This window comes from Heteronotia binoei, chromosome 5 (assembly GCF_032191835.1).
Source record: "Heteronotia binoei isolate CCM8104 ecotype False Entrance Well chromosome 5, APGP_CSIRO_Hbin_v1, whole genome shotgun sequence".
NCBI lineage: Eukaryota > Metazoa > Chordata > Lepidosauria > Squamata > Gekkonidae > Heteronotia > Heteronotia binoei.
Genome location: NC_083227.1, coordinates 21,147,927 through 21,165,327, shown reverse-complemented (window position 1 = coordinate 21,165,327; position 17,401 = coordinate 21,147,927). Strand labels below are relative to the sequence as shown.

Here is a 17,401-nt window from a genome sequence, read left to right as displayed (position 1 = left end):
GAATTCACAAATACCTCCCCCCTCCACACACACAACCCTTCCCTGGGCATGTAAAAAAGGGCCATGAGAACTACGTGCTGATGCAACCCTTCCTGCCCTCCCTCTCTCGATCTGCCTAAGTTCACAGAATCAGCATTGCTGCCAGATGACCATCTAGCCTCTGTTTAAAAACCTCCAAAGGAGAACCCACCACCTCCTGAGGAAGCCTGTTCCACTGAGGAACTAGTCTAAATGTCAGCAAGTTTTTCCTAATGTTTAGACAAAAACTCTTTTAATTTCAACCCTTTGGTTCAGGTCCAACCTTCTGGGGCAACAGAAAACAACTCCACGCCATCCTCTATATGTACTTGAAGATGATGATCATATCACCTCGCAGTTGTCTCCTCTTCAGACTAAATATACCAAGCTCCTTTAATCTTTCCTCATAGGACTTGGTCTCCAGACGCCTCACCATCTTCGTTGCTCTCCTCTGGACACATTCCAGCTTGTTGATGTCCTTCTTAAATTGTGGCACTAGGCTTTAGTTCAGCCGCCATAAATCAACCAAGTTGTTAGTTCAGTTGCCATAAATTGGCTATATAGTATGCGATGCAGGCCTTCTTTCTGTTTGTCCTGAGCCTGCTACCAGCTGGGATGGTGAAGAGTCACTGAAGGTCTCATAGTCTCTCTTCCCTGACCGTAAAGAATGGCCTATTGGGAGATGGAAAATGCTTTTTACCTATAACATCTCCTGTTCTATTTGGGTCAAAAAGAAAACAGAAGTATTTTCTGCTTTGGGAGGGATAGTGGCTCAGTGGTAGAGCATCTGCTTGGTAAGCAGAAGGTCCCAGGTTCAATCCCTGGCATCTCCAACTAAAAAGGGTCCAGCCAAGTAGGCATGAAACACCTCAGCTTGAGACCCTGGAGAGCCGCGGCCAGCCTGAGTAAACAATACTGACTTTGATGGACCCAGGGTCTGATTCAGTATAAGGCAGCTTCATAGTCCAGTGGCACTTTAAAGAATAATATTTATTCCAGTGTTTATTGATCATTCTCACCAAAACCTACAGTGTAAATCAATGCAATTAATAGGACGACACCTCTAATAAGCAATGTAATAGGACTCAGATTCCAGGTAAATTAGTAGAAACTGTTATTAAAGAGATTATTAGCATGCACACTGATGAACAAAGAACAATGGCAACCGGGGAGGGGGGGAATCAGCAGGGCTTCTGCAAAGGGAAATAAATTGTGCCTCATCACCAGCTTTTTGAACTTCTCTCACCAGACAAACAAGTATAACAAGAAGGGTGATCCAGTAGTCATCACACACTTAGTCCTCCAAACAGGATTTTGACAAGGCTCCTGAGTAAGCTTCGCAGTCATGGAATAAGAAGACAGGGGCTAAACAGGCTAAACGGCAGGAAGCAGTGAATAGCCGTAAGATCTCTCAAATGGAGGAAAGCAAGCAGGGGGCTGACCTGTGTGGGGCTCACGCGCTTGAGCCCCCAGACCCCACAAAGCCTGAAGACAGAAATGTGGGTGGATCACGCATTTGGCATATCAGCCTGAGCCGCTCACATTGTGTCTGAAAGGCTAAAAGGACGCAGACGTCTTACACTCATATTCTCGCTTCCTTTTGCTGACACATGTATTCTTGATAAATTGCTGGCTGTATCGGATCTTGGAGGCTATGAAGACATAACCTCATGCTTTGGAACAAAAGCTTCCTGTTTCATTAACTGCCTGATTAGCATCAGCTAGAGATGTATAAATAAAACGAGGACTTGCAGAGAGCAGGCAAGCTTTCCTTACTTCCTTAATACACGTTTCGAGAGTCCTCATTCCTTCATGTGGCGCCCGAACAGGGACAGCTCACCGCAGCAAGGACAGCTCAGCTCCCGGGACAAGGGAGAGCTCCTGCTTTCAGGTATCACCTGGCACAGCCCAGCAGCTCAGCTCCTACTTATCAAATGCCTGGAACAGGCCCCAAGTGCGCACTCTGTCGTTCTCAACGACCCCTTTCATTTTGTAACTATGGGTGGAAAATTTTCTCAGGCTGAGCAGAAACATTTAGGTGAGTTAAAGTTTTTGATCCAAAAGTCCGGTGGGTCCGTGACCTCTGGCCAACTTAAGACCCTGTTACAAGAGATCAGTAAGCAATGCCCCTGGTACCCAGAGGGAGGTTCTCTTAAACTTCGGGACTGGGAGAAGATAGGGAAGAACTTTCACACAGAGCCCCGCCCTTCTGTTGAACTGCTGCAAGTCTGGCATAAATGCAGGTATGCAGTAGAGAAATTTATGCCCGTTTCTAATCCAAGCCAGCTCTCCAAAGATTGTCCCCTAAAAAGCACTGGTGTCCAACTTGTGCCTCCTGCCCCTCCTCTTCCTCCTCCTCCTCCCCTTCCTCCACCAACAGATCCACCCGTGGGCCCACCATCTAACGCCCCGGGACGCATGGTCTGTGAAGTTTTGGAGAAGGAACTTGATCAGGCTAAATTGGAAGATGTCCCAGAATTGGCAGAAATGTTGTCTGTTTGCTCTGTACATTTGACAGGGGAAGAGTTGCCTGACCTTTTATCAGTAAATATGGGCATAGGGGAAACCAATGTGCAAAATCTTTTAGAAGGACTCTCTAATGGATACACTGTGAAATGTGCTTTACAGGCCTTTGTCAAGGTCCCTACAGAAGGGAAGCTAGCCCATAGTTTTGCAACTGTCTGTCAAAAGCCACAAAAGTCCTATTTAGACCTTATCAATTGTCTTCAGGCAGCAGTCAGAAGACAGGTTGATAATCCTGATGCAGCAGGAAAATTGATGATGAAATTGACCAAGGAAATGCTAATTTGGATTCAAAAAGAGCCCCATGGTGCAGAGTGCTAAAGCTGCAGTACTGCAGTCCTGAGCTCTGCTTACGGCCTGAGTTTGATCCTGGCGGAAGCTGGATTTAGGTAGCTGCCTCAAGGTTACTCAGCCTTCCATTTTTCTGAGATTGATCAAATGAGTACTCAATTTGCTGGGAAAAACGTGTAAAGATACACTTTACTTTGCAGCCGTGCTCAGTGCAGCAGGCTGAAGTTGCTGCTAGTAACAAAGTTCTTTCAGCTCGGCACGTATCTCTCCAAATTGACCTTGATTTGATTGGTTATATTTTTAATCTTGCAGGTTTTAATTTCTTGTTGTTACTTTTCTCATTGCTCACTATTTAAAGTCATCTTAATCTTCTTGGTGTGATTGCTTAGGGCAATATACATGCTGATAAGATTTTAAAAAGTGTTACTTCCCTATTTATTTATTTTCTTCTTTCTCAGTCATGGCTATTTTTACTTAAATGCCAAAGCACTGGACAAACGGTTTTTGTTGCTTTTGATCAGACTCAGCACATTGTGCTAATAATCATATTCCTGATTCTGCTGTTAACCTGTGTGGTTTGCAAACTAACATAAGAAGCTGTATTGGATCAGACCAACAGCCCATCCAGTCCAGCACTCTGTGTCATTCAGCAACCAATATATGTGTCAGTTTGGTGTAGTAATTAAGTGTGTGGCCTCTTATCTGAAAGAGCCAGGTTTGATTCCCCACTCCTCCACTTACAACTGCTGGAGTGACCTTGGGCGGTCATAGCCCTCTCAGAGGTTGTTCTGGTTAAGAGCAGTTTCTGTCAGCACTCTCTCGGCCCCACCCACCTCACAAGGTGTCTGTTGTGAGGGAGGGCAGAATATAGATCCAATGTCTTCTTCTATGCATACACACATGCACATATATATGTATATCTATACTGTGGCTAATAGCAACTGATGGACCTCTGCTCTATATTTTTATCTAGCCCCCTCTTGGGGCTGGCTATGCTTGTAGCTGCCACCACCTCCTGTAGCAGTGAATTCCACATGTTAATCACCCTTTGGGTGAAGAAGTACTTCCTTTTATCTATATTAGCCTGACTGCTTAACAATTTCATTGAATTCTTACTAGGAACCAAAAGCAATTGGCACACTTACCCATTTTTTCCCCCTCAACACTAACAACTCTGCTCTGAACTTGCACACCAGCCCTGCAAGGCGGGCCAAGTACAAACAACAGGCTTGTGCAATGAAGACAGAAAAACAGCCCACAAAGTCTCACTGCCAATAGAGGAGCGGCAGAAAGACAGATAGCATTACTTCAAAAACCTCAGCCAGTTTTTTTTTTTTTACAAAAGTTGCTCCTTCCCCCATAGAAGAATTTTTTTAATTAAAACAAACAAAGACATGTGCTTACAGCCAGTTTCCTCTCTCTCTGCCTTTAGAGAAGAAACAGGAAATGAAGAAACATCTATGCGAGACCCACAGAACAAATTTTGGATGAGCTGGCACAGAGAAAAATGGGGTTCAGTGGGACTTGATCACCCCACTGATTTCCAGTGGTTTAAATTCTCTGATCCAGTTCTCTAATCATTTTTGAGTCTGATCCCTCATATACATGTATGTTAAAGCTGGCATTGTTCTATTGAGGCCTCAGTTTTATTTTGTTTTTGAAGTTTTTTCTTATTTTTGACAATTTAATATGTTCCAAAGCTATAGCAAAAGTTTTTCTTCCCTTTTTGTGACCATTTTCAGAATCCGGGGGTAATTCCAACTCTGGTAATCTCTTTTTGGAGCTCCAATCTTGTGCACAATTTCATGTTTTCTTTTTTAAAATTCATAGCTGTTGCAACAAAGTAAAAAGCCTCTCATGAATCTCTAGGTGCACGCTTTCTATGTGGGTGTACACTAGCCTGAATCATGAGAAGTGATGCATAGGTTTATATTGTGGATTTGTATTCCGCATAATGTATGGTGTATAAAATTTGCCCTTTAACATTGGAAGGATAGAGACCTTGTCAAACTGAAACGCCATGTGAGGAGGAGAAAGTCTCCAGTCCAAAACAAGTGTGGTAATTTATCTGATATGTGCAACCCTATCTCAACAGGGCTGAGCTCAAGTTATGGCAATTTGTGGACAGCCAAGAAAAGCTTAAAAAGGAAAAAAGCATCTATTATTCTTGTTTTGTTTATTTTTCCAAGTATGTTTTCCAGGCTCTTCCATATCTACCCAGAGATCCTGAACTTTGCCTGGTCACGCCTCATTGATGTTGGAAGGAAGGCCTCCTCCCAAACCTCATCCAAACTGAGTTATGGAGAAAACTTATTTCCAGGGAAATTCCTCTGCCTAGCAAAAGGCTAGAGGCCCCAGCGAGATCACAATAGCAGCCTCACTGCCACTTCCAAGTTGTACCTCCCAAATAAAAAGAATTCCTTTCGGCTGCAATAGAAACACATTTCCCTGTGAAAAGATTGTCATGCATAAAGCACGCAAACTCTCCATGAAACCAGACTGAGGGAAACCAGGAAATGGGTTTTATATTGTAATAATGTGCCAGTATGGACTGCCCGTTTCTGGCCATGCTCTCACCTATGTCTGAATGTGTGTATCTTGATCACCTAGGCTACAATATGTTGCTTGCCATAAAGGCACATGCATTGATTCAGTTTATAACATGTCACTTGCATATGTCCCTTATGTGTTTTAAAAAACTGAGATGAATTTTTGTATTCTTGCATCATAACTAGTAATGATTATTGATAAAGAATTGTCAATACCAAGACACACAGCTTTCCCTCATGCATGAAGAGCTTACTTTTTGGTAATTGACATTCCCATCCCCCTCTTGTCTCAACTGTGTTTTAACCTTGGTTGTTTGAAACTTAAATGAGAGCACATCATGCAATTTGGCCTACACTCTCCAAGAATTGTACAGTGCAGGAGGGGGGGTGGGGTGGAACTGATACCAGAGTGCTATTGTATAAAGAGGGTAGCCTAGTTTCAAAAGAGACCTGGTGGGCCCTCTCATGCCATAAAGAGGGTAGCCTAGCCTCAAAAGACATGGTGGGCCCTCTCACGCTAGCCTGCATGCTCAGCCCCATGATGGAGACCTGAACAGCTCTGTAGTGGATGGCTGGGTTACCTAGCCAAAATATGCCTCTGAATAACCCTTCTCTCCCTACACATGCATCTTTTCTGGACAGACAAAAATTAAATACTAAGATGTGCCAGTGTGAATGCATAAATCCATTATTGTTTGTTTCCCACCTGTGGCTTATCTTTACCCCATCTTTATTAGGACACCTTTTTGATACCCCATTGTAATGTCATTCTATTCCTTCCTGGGAATGTCAAAACCAAATTGTCATTTTGCTGCCCTTTGTAAGCAGTCATATAAAAGAGAAAAGAGTGGAATGTGGCGCTCACGCGCTTGAGCCCCCAGACCCCACAAAGCCTGAAGACAGAAATGTGGGTGGATCACGCATTTGGCATATCAGCCTGAGCCGCCCACATTGTGTCTGAAAGGCTAAAAGGGCGCAGACGTCTTACACTCGTATTCTCGCTTCCTTTTGCTGACACATGTATTCTTGATAAACTGCTGGCTGTATCGAATCTTGGAGGCTATGAAGACATAACCTCATGCTTTTGAACAAAAGCTTCCTGTTTCATTAACTGCCTGATTATTATTAGCATCCGCTAGAGATGTATAAATAAAACGAGGACTTGCAGAGAGCAGGCAAGCTTTCCTCACTTCCTCAGTACACGTGTCGAGAGTCCTCATTCCTACAGACCTGCACTGGGGCTGTTTGATTCTCACTCCCTTTCCTCATAACTACCAACGTGGACCTCGCCTTTTTCACAGCTGCCACACGCTGAGGTGACACTTTCACTGAGCCGTCCGCTACAAGCCCGGGATTCCTTGCAATGTCAGTCTCAGCAGCTGCACATTTGTCTCTGCTACGCCCATTCCTCCTGGCAAGCTGTCACCAGCAGCTGTTGTGGTTGTCTTCTACCCCTCTCTGGAAGCCCAAAACACCCTTTTAAGTATAAGAGTCTACCTGGGAGCCCAAAACACCCCTTTAAGTATAAGAGTCTACCTGGGGCATCTGGATGTCACCCCACTGGCTTTGCCTTCGTCCTTACCATTGGTTTCTCTTAGATTCTATTAATCACACAATGCCTCAGCAGTTAAGTTTGACTGAATTATACTTGATGCAGAAGAATAAGCCATGAGGGGCAGCTGACCGTTGTGTCTCTGTATGCCCTCCTGTCGTATGCATGATCCCTTCCACTTGGTGGGCATTCTCAGACATCCATTTTAGCAAAAACAGTGGGGGATAGTGAGGTCTTGCATGGGAGGAAAAATCTTTCTATTTTACACCAGAAAAAAAAGCTTCATGGAACAGAGGAGCTCAAATGTACATCCAATATGGATTTAGAAAAAAATCCTGCTTTAATACAAGATTCTCTGGCTCTCTACTACATGACAGACTTCCACTAAAACATCCTGGCAGTTCCTTGTCTATCAATGTCAACATCTTGCTGGATAAAGCTGCAATTTGGAGATCTGAGTGATTTCCTGGCTTTGCACAAAAGAATCTGCTCCTTGCTTGACTCTTTATTTAAAACGTTTCTGCATTGGCTTTCCACCCAAAATAGGGTCCTTTAGCAGTGAACATCCAAACATTAAAGCGTTTCAATGTTAAAAATGGCATTTAGTATCCATCAGCCATTGACATAATTGAACATCCATAAGCAAACATGCAAAAAAAAAAGAAAACACGCATTCCTATTTCCCACCTCTGCTTTACAAAACTGGATGCCTTCCTGGAGTCAGAGAGCTTTTCTCTCATTTAAGTGGTTCTGATGGTGAAACGGAAACAAACTTTGCAGAGCAGAATGCCTAAGCAGAGTCCTGCTGGATCAGACCGATGACCTATTGAGTGCAGCATCCTGACTCATGCAGTGGCCAATCAGTTCTTCTAGAGAACCAACAAAAAGTTGCCTCCTGGCAGTGGGATGACTGCCTCTATACATGAAGGTTCCCTTGTAGCTAGTGATGGCTTGGTCTTCTACAAACTTGCCTAAAAATGGCCCTTTAAGGCCATTCACTGGCAGTGAACTCCCTAATTTAATCTTTCATTCTATGTCCTTCTGCCCATCCTGGAGCTATTCCCCATCAAGTTTACTGGGTGCCCTCTGAGCTCAGTATTTTAGAAAGGACAGAAAATGCAATCTTTCCCCACTGTCTCTTAATCCTCTTGGGTGCCCTCTTCTGGCCCTCTTTACCAGCTCTGCAAGGTCCCTTTTGAGCTACAGTGAGAAGAATCAGCCGGAGTAGACAGATGAAGGCCAATATTTAGCAGACTGTAAAATATGAGTATAATTTTTCAAAAATCATGGCTATTTGCATCCCGTGTTCTTAGCTGAAAGAGCTCACAAGGAGGCTTCCCACAAGAAAAGAATAAAACCCCAAGGTAAAGATTTTACATACAGCAGCACACAGTGGCTATTCTGATTGCTGATCAATAGAAATAACTCCCTCTATAATATTCCAGTTGCAGGTGGAATTGGCAGGCTCCTATTCAGTCAGGAAAGACAGCTATGAAATTGTCTTCCTCTTTATGCTGTAACTCATTGATGGAGGAGAAAAAAGAGATTAATGCAATTTCTCTGCAGGAATCCACATAAGTACAAGAAAACCAACTTCAGTCTCAGCATTTAGATGACTCCTGCGCTGTGTAAACGCTTCAATGTGAAGTTTTCCCTGTACTGTGAATTCTCTGGTGAGGAGTAAACCTTGGACTGGGACAAAAAGTTTCCCCACATTCCAAGCATTTTTACAGTTTCTTCCCTCTGTGAATCTTCTTATGTTGATTAAGGCCTGATTTATGAGAAAACCTCATGCTACGATTTGAGCAATTAAATAGCTACTTCTCATTGTGAATATGTTGATGTAAAGTAAGGTGGTGTCTGCTCCTGAAGCTCTTTCCACACTCCAAGCATTTGTAGGGCTTCTCTCCTGTGTGAATCCTCTGGTGTAAAGTAAGTTTACCCTTCTGAGTGAAGCTCCTTCCGCACTCTAAGCATTTATAAGGCTTCTCCCCAGTATGAATCCTCTGGTGTAAAGTAAGGTTACTCTTCTGAGGGAAGCTCCTTCCGCACTCCAAGCATTTATAGGGCTTCTCCCCAGTATGAATCCTCTGGTGTAAAGTAAGGTTACTCTTCTGAGTGAAGCTCCTTCCGCACTCCAAGCATTTATAGGGCTTCACTCCTCTGTGAATGTTTTGATGTTTAGTCATGCTGCTACTATAAGAAAAGTTCTTTCCACACTCAAAGCATTTATATGGCTTCTCTCCTGTGTGAATCCTTTGGTGTCTAGTTCTGCTGCCATTACAAGAGAAGTTCTGTCCACACTCCCAGCATTTATATGGCTTCGCTCCTCTGTGAATCCTCTGATGTGAAGTAAGGTTACCCTTCTGAGTGAAGCTCTTTTCGCACTCTATGCATGTATAGGGCTTCTCTCCGGTATGAATCCTCTGGTGTAAAGTAAGGTTACCCTTCTGAGTGAATCTCTTTTCGCACTTTAAGCATGTATAAGGCTTCTCCCCAGTATGAATCCTCTGGTGTAAAGTAAGGTTACGCTTATGTGCAAAGCTCTTTCCACACTCTAAGCATTTATAGAGCTTCTCCTCTGTGTGAATCTTCTGATGTAAAGTAAAGCTGGTCAGGCTGAAGCTCTTCCCACACTCCAAGCATTTGCATGGCCTTTCTCCCGTGTGACTCATGCGATGTCTAATGAGGTGTGCATGCTGACTGAAGTCCTTTCCACACTCAAAGCATTTATATGGCTTCTCGCCAGTGTGAATCCTCTGATGCAAACTAAGGTTACCCTGCTGACTGAAGCTCTTCCCAAAGTCCAAACATTTATATGGCTTCTCCCCGGTATGAATTCTTCGATGTTTAGTTATGTTGCCACTGTGAGAGAAGTTCTTCCCACATTCTGGGCATTTATATGGCTTCTCCTCTGTGTGACTCCTCTGATGTAAAGTAAGGTTACCCTTTTGACAGAAGCTCTTCCCACACTCCACGCAGTTATATGTTTTCTTGCCTATTTGGATCTTCTGGACTTTGTTAGCATTGGATGTGGAGCTGAACCTTACCCCTGTCTTGGGCCACTTATTTCTTCCCTTTTCTTCTTGGCCTAGGATTGGGATTTCGTCCATGTTTCTGCCTTGACATGCAACCAGTTCCTTTCTTCCCTTCTGTTTTCCTTTCAGCTGCCTTGGAGGTCCATCTCGATCCCAAGGTTCCACCTCCAGATCCTCTACTCGTTCTGTAGACACCTCTCCCGGTTGCCCCTGTCTCTCAGTACCTCGTGTGTCTCCTGCTGGAGAGAGAGAAATCCAATAAGAGCTCCAGGAAAGAAGGGCCACTTTGCACAGTCTGTCATTACCAAATGGTACTTTCCCAAATAAGAACTGGAGGACTCAAAAAGCCTTTGTATAATTACAAAAATGTAAAATATTGTGCAAAAACAAACACTCTTGACTGGTGTATACAAAGTTCTATTATCATGAAATGAACAGCCTACAACAGTGGGCATGCATTCATACAGTATAAATAGACAACAAACAAAAGTCTCAAAACAATATTCCAAGGAGGACCCCACACAGTCTCTGAGTTTTCCAAACTGAGTACTAAGACTCAATAATAAAGTTCCACAGGAGTCCCTCCATTGCTTGTTGACTTCTGAAGGAAAAATTCTAGCCTTCACGCAAACCCCGGCTTTGATTGCGTTCCGCTGCTCCTGCAGCTTCCTCGTAAGTCAACTGAAACCTCCAGCCAAGTTCTCTCTCAAACGCCCATTTTGGTATCTTAATTTGCGGCTTGTTTGTTGTCTATTTATACTGTATGAATGCATGCCCACTGTTGTAGGCTGTTCATTTCATGATAATAGAACTTTGTATACACCAGTCAAGAGTGTTTGTTTTTGCACAATATTTTGTATTTTTGTATTTTACATATTGTGCTGCCACTGTTCTTTTGCTTTTTATAATTACAGGCAGAGGTGGAATTCTAGCAGGACCTCCTTTGCATATTAGGCCATACACCCCTGATGTAGCCAATCCTCCAAGAGCTTACAAAAAAGAGCCTTGCAAGCTCTTAGTGGATTGGCTACATCAGGGGTGTGTGACCTAACACCAAAAAAGAGCCTTGTAAGTGCTTGGTGGATTGGCTGCATCAGGGGTGTGTGGCCTAATATGCAAAGGAGCTCCTGCTAGAATTCCACCCCTGATTACAGGCAAAGGAAAAGGACAGGCAGAGGCAGAAAGTGACAGATGGATCACAAGGGCAGACCAAAGAGGAACTGCTTCTCTGCAGTCCCAAGGCCATGTGACTTGCTCCAAGAGCTCCGTGGCAGAACAACTGCGGTGTCTTTCTGCTCCTAACTTGGATGAGATTTTGTTCCCTGGGGAAAGTGAAGGAGTCTTTCCCCTCCTCTTTAGGAGCTCCCCCATAAGAAAAAAGTTTCCTGATTTGCAAAATTTATTCATTTATTGGGAACAGTTCCACGTCACCTCTCAAGGAACCTCCATAAGGTGGTTTTCAGAACTGGGAGGGGTCACTAATACAGAAGACAGAGAGAGGATACAGGATGGATTAATTAATTAATTAATTAAATTTATATCCTGCCCTCCCTGAAAGTGGGCTCTGGGCAGATAACAGACCATTATGGCCATAAATATATAATCATAAAAGCAGTCAATAGAAGTTTCTATACAATTAAAACACAGTATATAAAATTTAAAACTCCATTATAATAATAGGTACAACATCATCACCAATACCATCCAGCAGTGTTATAGGGTATGGCATTGATAATATTGGCACAGTGACAGTAATGGAACAATCAGTTCTGTGGCTTGGCAGCAATCTCCTAGTTGTTCATTGAAATGCAAGACAGAATAATTCCGTCTTTCAGGCCCTGCAGAACTGAGAATGGTCCCACATCTGATGTTATCTGGGCCTGCATTCTACCATATAGGGGCTGCCACAGAGAAGGCCCTGGCCTTGATATTGACAGGCTGGAAAACTGGACTAAAACAAATAAAATTATCTTGGCAGTAGTATGTGCGAAAAGGATAGGCCGAGAGGTAATCCAAAGAGAAAAGGAACCAGACCTGCGATTGCTGTTCCTTGGAGCAGCTATACATTTACTGTCATGCCTCACTGGGCCCTGATTTGGGTACTCTTCAGGCAGTTTCGCCCATGAGAAGTGCCACAATGAGAGCAGGACACCGTTTACATGGATGCTGTTCTTCAGTAGACAAAAAAGAAATATGTGGAACTTGCACAGAAAAAACCCACACCCTGCAGAATGATTCCAAACTGCTGTTTTACTGCACTGCTGTCTCCCCCTTACCTGACAAGGGGACACCCACACACCCTCCGGATTCTTCAGAACTGTGAAGGAAACCCATTTCTCTTAGGTGGTCCTGCGAATCAAGGAATGGTCCAGGCACCCAAAGTCCTTCCAGGGAAACAGAAAACATCATGAAAGGATTTAGACTCTCCAAGATTGTTTATGATATGGAGAACATACACAAGACTTTGATGGGGAACACTGAAACAACCTACAAGCAAGGCTTTTTTTGTAGCAGGAACTCCTTTGCATATTGGGCCACACACCCCTGATGTAGCCAATCCTCCAAGAGCTTACAGGGCTCTTCGTACAGGGCCTACTGTAAGCTCCAGGAGGATTGGCTACATCAGGAGGGTGTGGCCTAATATGCAAAGGAGTTCTTGCTGCAAAAAAAGCCCTGCCTACAAGATCCTCATCTGAAGATGAGCAAAAGCTGGAATCAAATGCAATGCAAGCACTTCAGGTGAACTTAATTCACTAACCAGTTTTGCACATCCTTTGCCATTAAATGGTAAAAATTGCCACCCGGACTGGGAGAGACTTCCTGGAGTCAGTTACCCATGTTCTTGGGGAAAGTGAGCAGACCCATCCAGGGCCTTCCTTCCCTCTCTTCATCTGTCACACACATATTCATGGGTTGATTTATAGGCTGGCTTGGGGCAGTCAGGCCAAAAATATTAATTTCTCCACGTGGTGGAAAGTGGAAGAATACTAAGGAGAGATCTCTGGGGCCCAAGCAAGCTGGTCAGGCCAGCTGTGGTCGGAGAATTTGGGTGACTTGTTGCCTGGCCTGGATTTGTTACAGACGCTCCCTCCTCTTCTGCATTCACAATAAAAGGGCCAAGAGCCTTACCCAGGGAGGCTGCAGTCTCATAGTTCTCTTGCATGACCTCCCAGTACAGAGCTCGTTGGGCTGGATCCAGCAGAGCCCATTCCTCTTTCGTGAAGAACACGGCCACCTCCTCAAAAGACACTGGGGGCCCAGGAGGATGTCCCCTGCTCATCTTCTCTAACTGCCCCTGAGTGTTCACACAAGACAGCAGAATCCCACAGCCAAATCATGCAAAAGAAAAATAAGGAGCACATCAAACTAATAGCAAGAAACATTAAATGTGTCTTTTCAGACTCTGAAAAGTATCCCAAGAGTGTGATGAAAAAACTCGGTGCAAAATGTAATCTTACTGTATTCACTGAATCACAAAAAAGTGACTTGGCAAAATTATGAGGGACTGTGGTCTCTATTCTGCCGTGCATAAATCTTGCATCATTTAATCTGTCCTATTACTACTTAAGCTTTGTTGATTCTTGTTTTCAGACTTTTGACTAGTTCTACAATCCCTAATCCCATTGCGATATCTACTGAATGTCCCAACTCTGGATTGCATTGACTCTCTGTAATAGGGTTGCCACAGGTTTGTGTTGGAAAACATCTGGAGACTTTGTGTTAGGATCTGGGAGAGGGCGCAGTTTGGGGAGGGGAAGGGCCTCAGCATGGTACAGTGCCACAGAGTCCACCCTTCAAAGCAGCCATTTTCTCCAGTGGAGCTGATCTCTTACTGCTGGAGATCAGTTGTAAAAGTGGGAGATCTCCAGGTCCCACCTGGAGGCTGGTAACCCTGCCTTGTAATCCACCTTTGAATCCAGTTGAGACACAGAGACTATAAATAATGTAAACAAATATCAAAACTAAATGAATGTAATTTTTGAAAATCAGAGAGATGCTATCTTGGGACAATACTCCACACCATACCATTTCAGGGAAGAGCCTCTAACTAGATTTCTCCTGGTTCGATTTGCTTCAAACTTGCATGGGATTCAAAAGGAGCAGACATGGCATGATTTTTCCCCTAGCTACAATCATTTCTTTTAACAGGGGACCAAATAAATAAGGACTTTTGTCTTCAATAGGGAATCTTGACAAAAAGTTCTGCCAGGGAAACTGAGAGAATAAGGGGTTTCTCTCAGTTTCCCTGGCAGAACTTTTTGTCAAGATTTCCTGTTGAAGACAAAAGTCCATATTTATTTTGGCAGGCAGGCAGGTGGAGGGTTGGGAGGGCCTCAGATGCTGTTACCTGCCCCCACACAGAACACGTTATTGGCTGTAGAAAAGTAACAGCTCAAGGAAATGGATTCTGAACTTGTCATCCTGAAGAGCTAGATTTCTGTGTGCAGGGAACTCTGCGTTTAGAGCAACATCCCCTCCACAAGGCCCAGCTGACTGAGAAGATGATGATATTGGATTTATATCCTGCCCTCCACTCCGAGTCTCAGAGCAGCTCACAATCTCCTTTATCTTCCTCCCCCACAACAGACACCCTGTGAGGTGGGTGGGGTTGAGAGGACTCTCACAGCAGCTGCCCTTTCAAGGACAACCTCTGCAAGAGCTGTGGCTGACCCAAGGCCATTCTAGCAGCTGCAAGTGGAGGACTGGGGAATCAAACCTGGTTCTCCCAGATAAGAGTCCACACACTTAATCACTACACCAAACTGGATCTCCAGAAGGGGGGAGGAAGAGAGAGCAGAAGTGAAGGAGGTGGGAAAGTGTCTGTGCTTCTCAGGAAGGAAAAGAACCAAAAAAGGGGGCTTGCTCTCAAAGCCCCCCACCCATAGTCCCTCCAACCTAGGGTTGCCAGGTCCAATTCAAGAACTATCTGGAGACTTTGGGGTGGAGCCAGGAGCAAGAGTGTGAGAAGCACAATTGCACTCCAAAGGGAGTTCTGGCCATCACAATTAAAGGGACCGCACACTTTTAAATGCCTTCTCTCCATTGGAAATAATGAAGCTTTGAGGCACCTTCTTTTGGGGCACATAGCGTTGGACCCCCTGATGCAATATTTTTGAAACTTGGTGTTTTGAGGTGAGGCACTGATGCTATGATGCAAATTTGGTGCATCTACCTCAAAACACGCCCCCCCCCCCCAGTCCCAGATACCTAAAGAACAATTCTCCATTATACGTTACGGGAATCAGTCTTCATAGGGAATAATGGAGTGCCACCAGACATATCCCACCCCACCTCATTTTTGGATGACCCTGAAACCGGGGTGGGGGGGGAGGCCCTTCAAACTGGGGGATCCCCTGCCCCCACATGGGGAATGAGAGAAATCACAAAAGAGAATCACGGCAAACTGAGGTAAGGTGATCCGAAGCAAAAGCTACTGTGAAATCCAGCCTCTATCAAAAAATCATACAAATAAGTCCAAGCTAGGAAAATAAAATTCATGTATTGATTTTAACAGATATAAGATTTTAGTGCAACATAAGGAACAGTCCCACCAGAACGTCAAAGATACTTGGCGCTCTTGCCCATAACTGAAATTCTTTATGTAAAGCTTGAAGAAGCAAAAAGCGAAACAGGGAAATTAGTACAACTTGTTTATGGACTGATGGGCTGCACAGCCCAGTGAATTCCTGACATTTGCTGAGATTGAACGGACTGAACACTATTTTATCTCACCAGAACATTCCCAGTCGAGCTACAACGCGTCCTTGTGAGATAAAGAGGGACTGGAGTTCTGGTGGGACCGTTCCTTATGTTGCACAAAAAATCTTATATGTTAAAATCAATACATGAATTTATTTCCCAGCTTGGGCTAATTTGTATGATTTTCTGATAGAGGCTGGATTTCACGGTAGCTTTTGCTTCGGATCACCTTGCCCCACCTGGAGAATGGCACCCTTACTCCAAGCCGCTCTTTCGGTTCTTCTCCGCCGCTTCCTCCTTCTTGCCCCAAATCTCCCTTAAGGGATCAAAAACGCACCAGTTTCCAGCTACTGTCCCAGAGCCAAATTCCACCCCCGACCTTAGGGGAAAGAAGCATCTCCACCGCCCCCCAGCAACACACACCTGCTGCTGCACTCCACCTGCTTCAACCTCACTCGTCCTCTCTTAAGAACCGACCAAGAACCTCAAAGTCCTCACCTCTCTTCCTCACCTCTCTTCCACTTGCAAGGGCTTTCGGGAATTGTAGTTCACGGCAATGAAAACGAAAACAAAAGTAATAGTGAAACCATAAGAGTTTTGGAAGGGAAATTTCCCCCCCTGCCTCAGCTTCTGGCTCTTTTCAGATTCTCTGCTTCCGGGAAAAATCTCACATGTCGCTGGTCCTCTCTCTTGATACTCTTAAGAAAAGAGGAACTCTGGGTCGCCATGCCAGGAGATGGAGGTGTGGCTAGTGAGGAGGGCGGGTTTGGGGTAGGGTTGCCAATCCCCAGGTGGGGGCAGGGGATCCCCCGGTTTGGAGGCCCTCCCCCCGCTTCAGGGTCGCCAGAAGGGGGGGGGGGGAAGGGGAGGGAAATGTGTGCTGGGAACTCTATTATTCCCTATGCAGACTTATTCCCATAGAAAATAATAGAGAATTGATCCGCGGGTATCTGGGGCTCTGGGGGAGCTGTTTTTTGGGGTAGAGGCATCAAATTTTCAGTATAGCATCTAGTGCCTCTCCTCAAAATATCCCCCAGGTTTCAAAAAGATTAGACCAGGGGGTCCAATTCTATGAGCCCCAAAAGAAGGTGCCCCTATGCTTCATTATTTCCTATGGAAGGAAGGAATTGAAAAGGTGTGCCGCCCCTTTAAATGTGATGGCCAGAACTCCCTTTGGAGTTCAATTATGCTTGTCACAGCCTTGATCTTGGCTCCACCCCTAATGTCTCCTGGCCCCACCCCCAAAGTCTCCTGGCTCCACCCCCAAAGTCCCCAGATATTTCTTTAATTGGACTTGGCAACCCTAGTTTTGGGAAAGGAAGGACGTCGTGCTACAGAGTGCACTTCCCCAAACGGGCATTTTCTCCAGGAGAAGTGACTTGTTGGTGCCTGGAGAGCAGTTTAAACTAAGAGATTTCCAGCCACCACTTGGAGCAACTCTACTAAAGATTCAGAGAGAGCTGGGAAGGTGGGAACTGATATTTTTTTTTCTTTTTCTTTAAATGAAGGTAGAGTAACTACATGCCCGGTGGTTTTCAAAAGAACAGCAGGTCCGACGGTTGCCAAGTCCAAATCAAGAAATATCTGGGGACTTTGGGGGTGAGTGGGGGTGGAGCCAGGAGAAAGGTTGTGACAAGCATAATTGAACTCCCAAGGGAGTTCTGGCCATCGCATTTAAAGGGACTGCCTTTTAATTGCCTACTCTGCATTGGAAATAATGAAGAACGGGG

The 17,401-nt window shown here is 44.6% G+C and overlaps 1 protein-coding gene across 2 annotated transcripts; it reads right to left on the bottom strand.

Annotated features, from left to right (window-relative positions):
• Nucleotides 1–7,425: 7,425 nt before the first annotated feature.
• LOC132572202 (zinc finger protein 135-like) lies at nucleotides 7,426–16,307 on the bottom strand. Of its 2 annotated transcripts, none has more exons than XM_060239038.1 (4): nucleotides 16,183–16,307; nucleotides 13,101–13,266; nucleotides 12,248–12,355; nucleotides 7,426–10,210 (listed from the first exon to the last, which is right to left on the bottom strand). In XM_060239038.1, exons 2-4 carry the CDS (start codon nucleotides 13,249–13,251, stop codon nucleotides 8,751–8,753), a joined length of 1,719 nt encoding a protein of 572 aa, XP_060095021.1. In that variant the 5' UTR covers nucleotides 13,252–13,266; nucleotides 16,183–16,307; the 3' UTR covers nucleotides 7,426–8,750. The 2 variants fall into 2 exon arrangements, with proteins under 2 accessions (XP_060095021.1, XP_060095020.1); XM_060239037.1 differs by lacking the exon at nucleotides 16,183–16,307 and adding an exon at nucleotides 16,009–16,151.
• Between the last annotated feature and the right edge of the window lie 1,094 nt (nucleotides 16,308–17,401).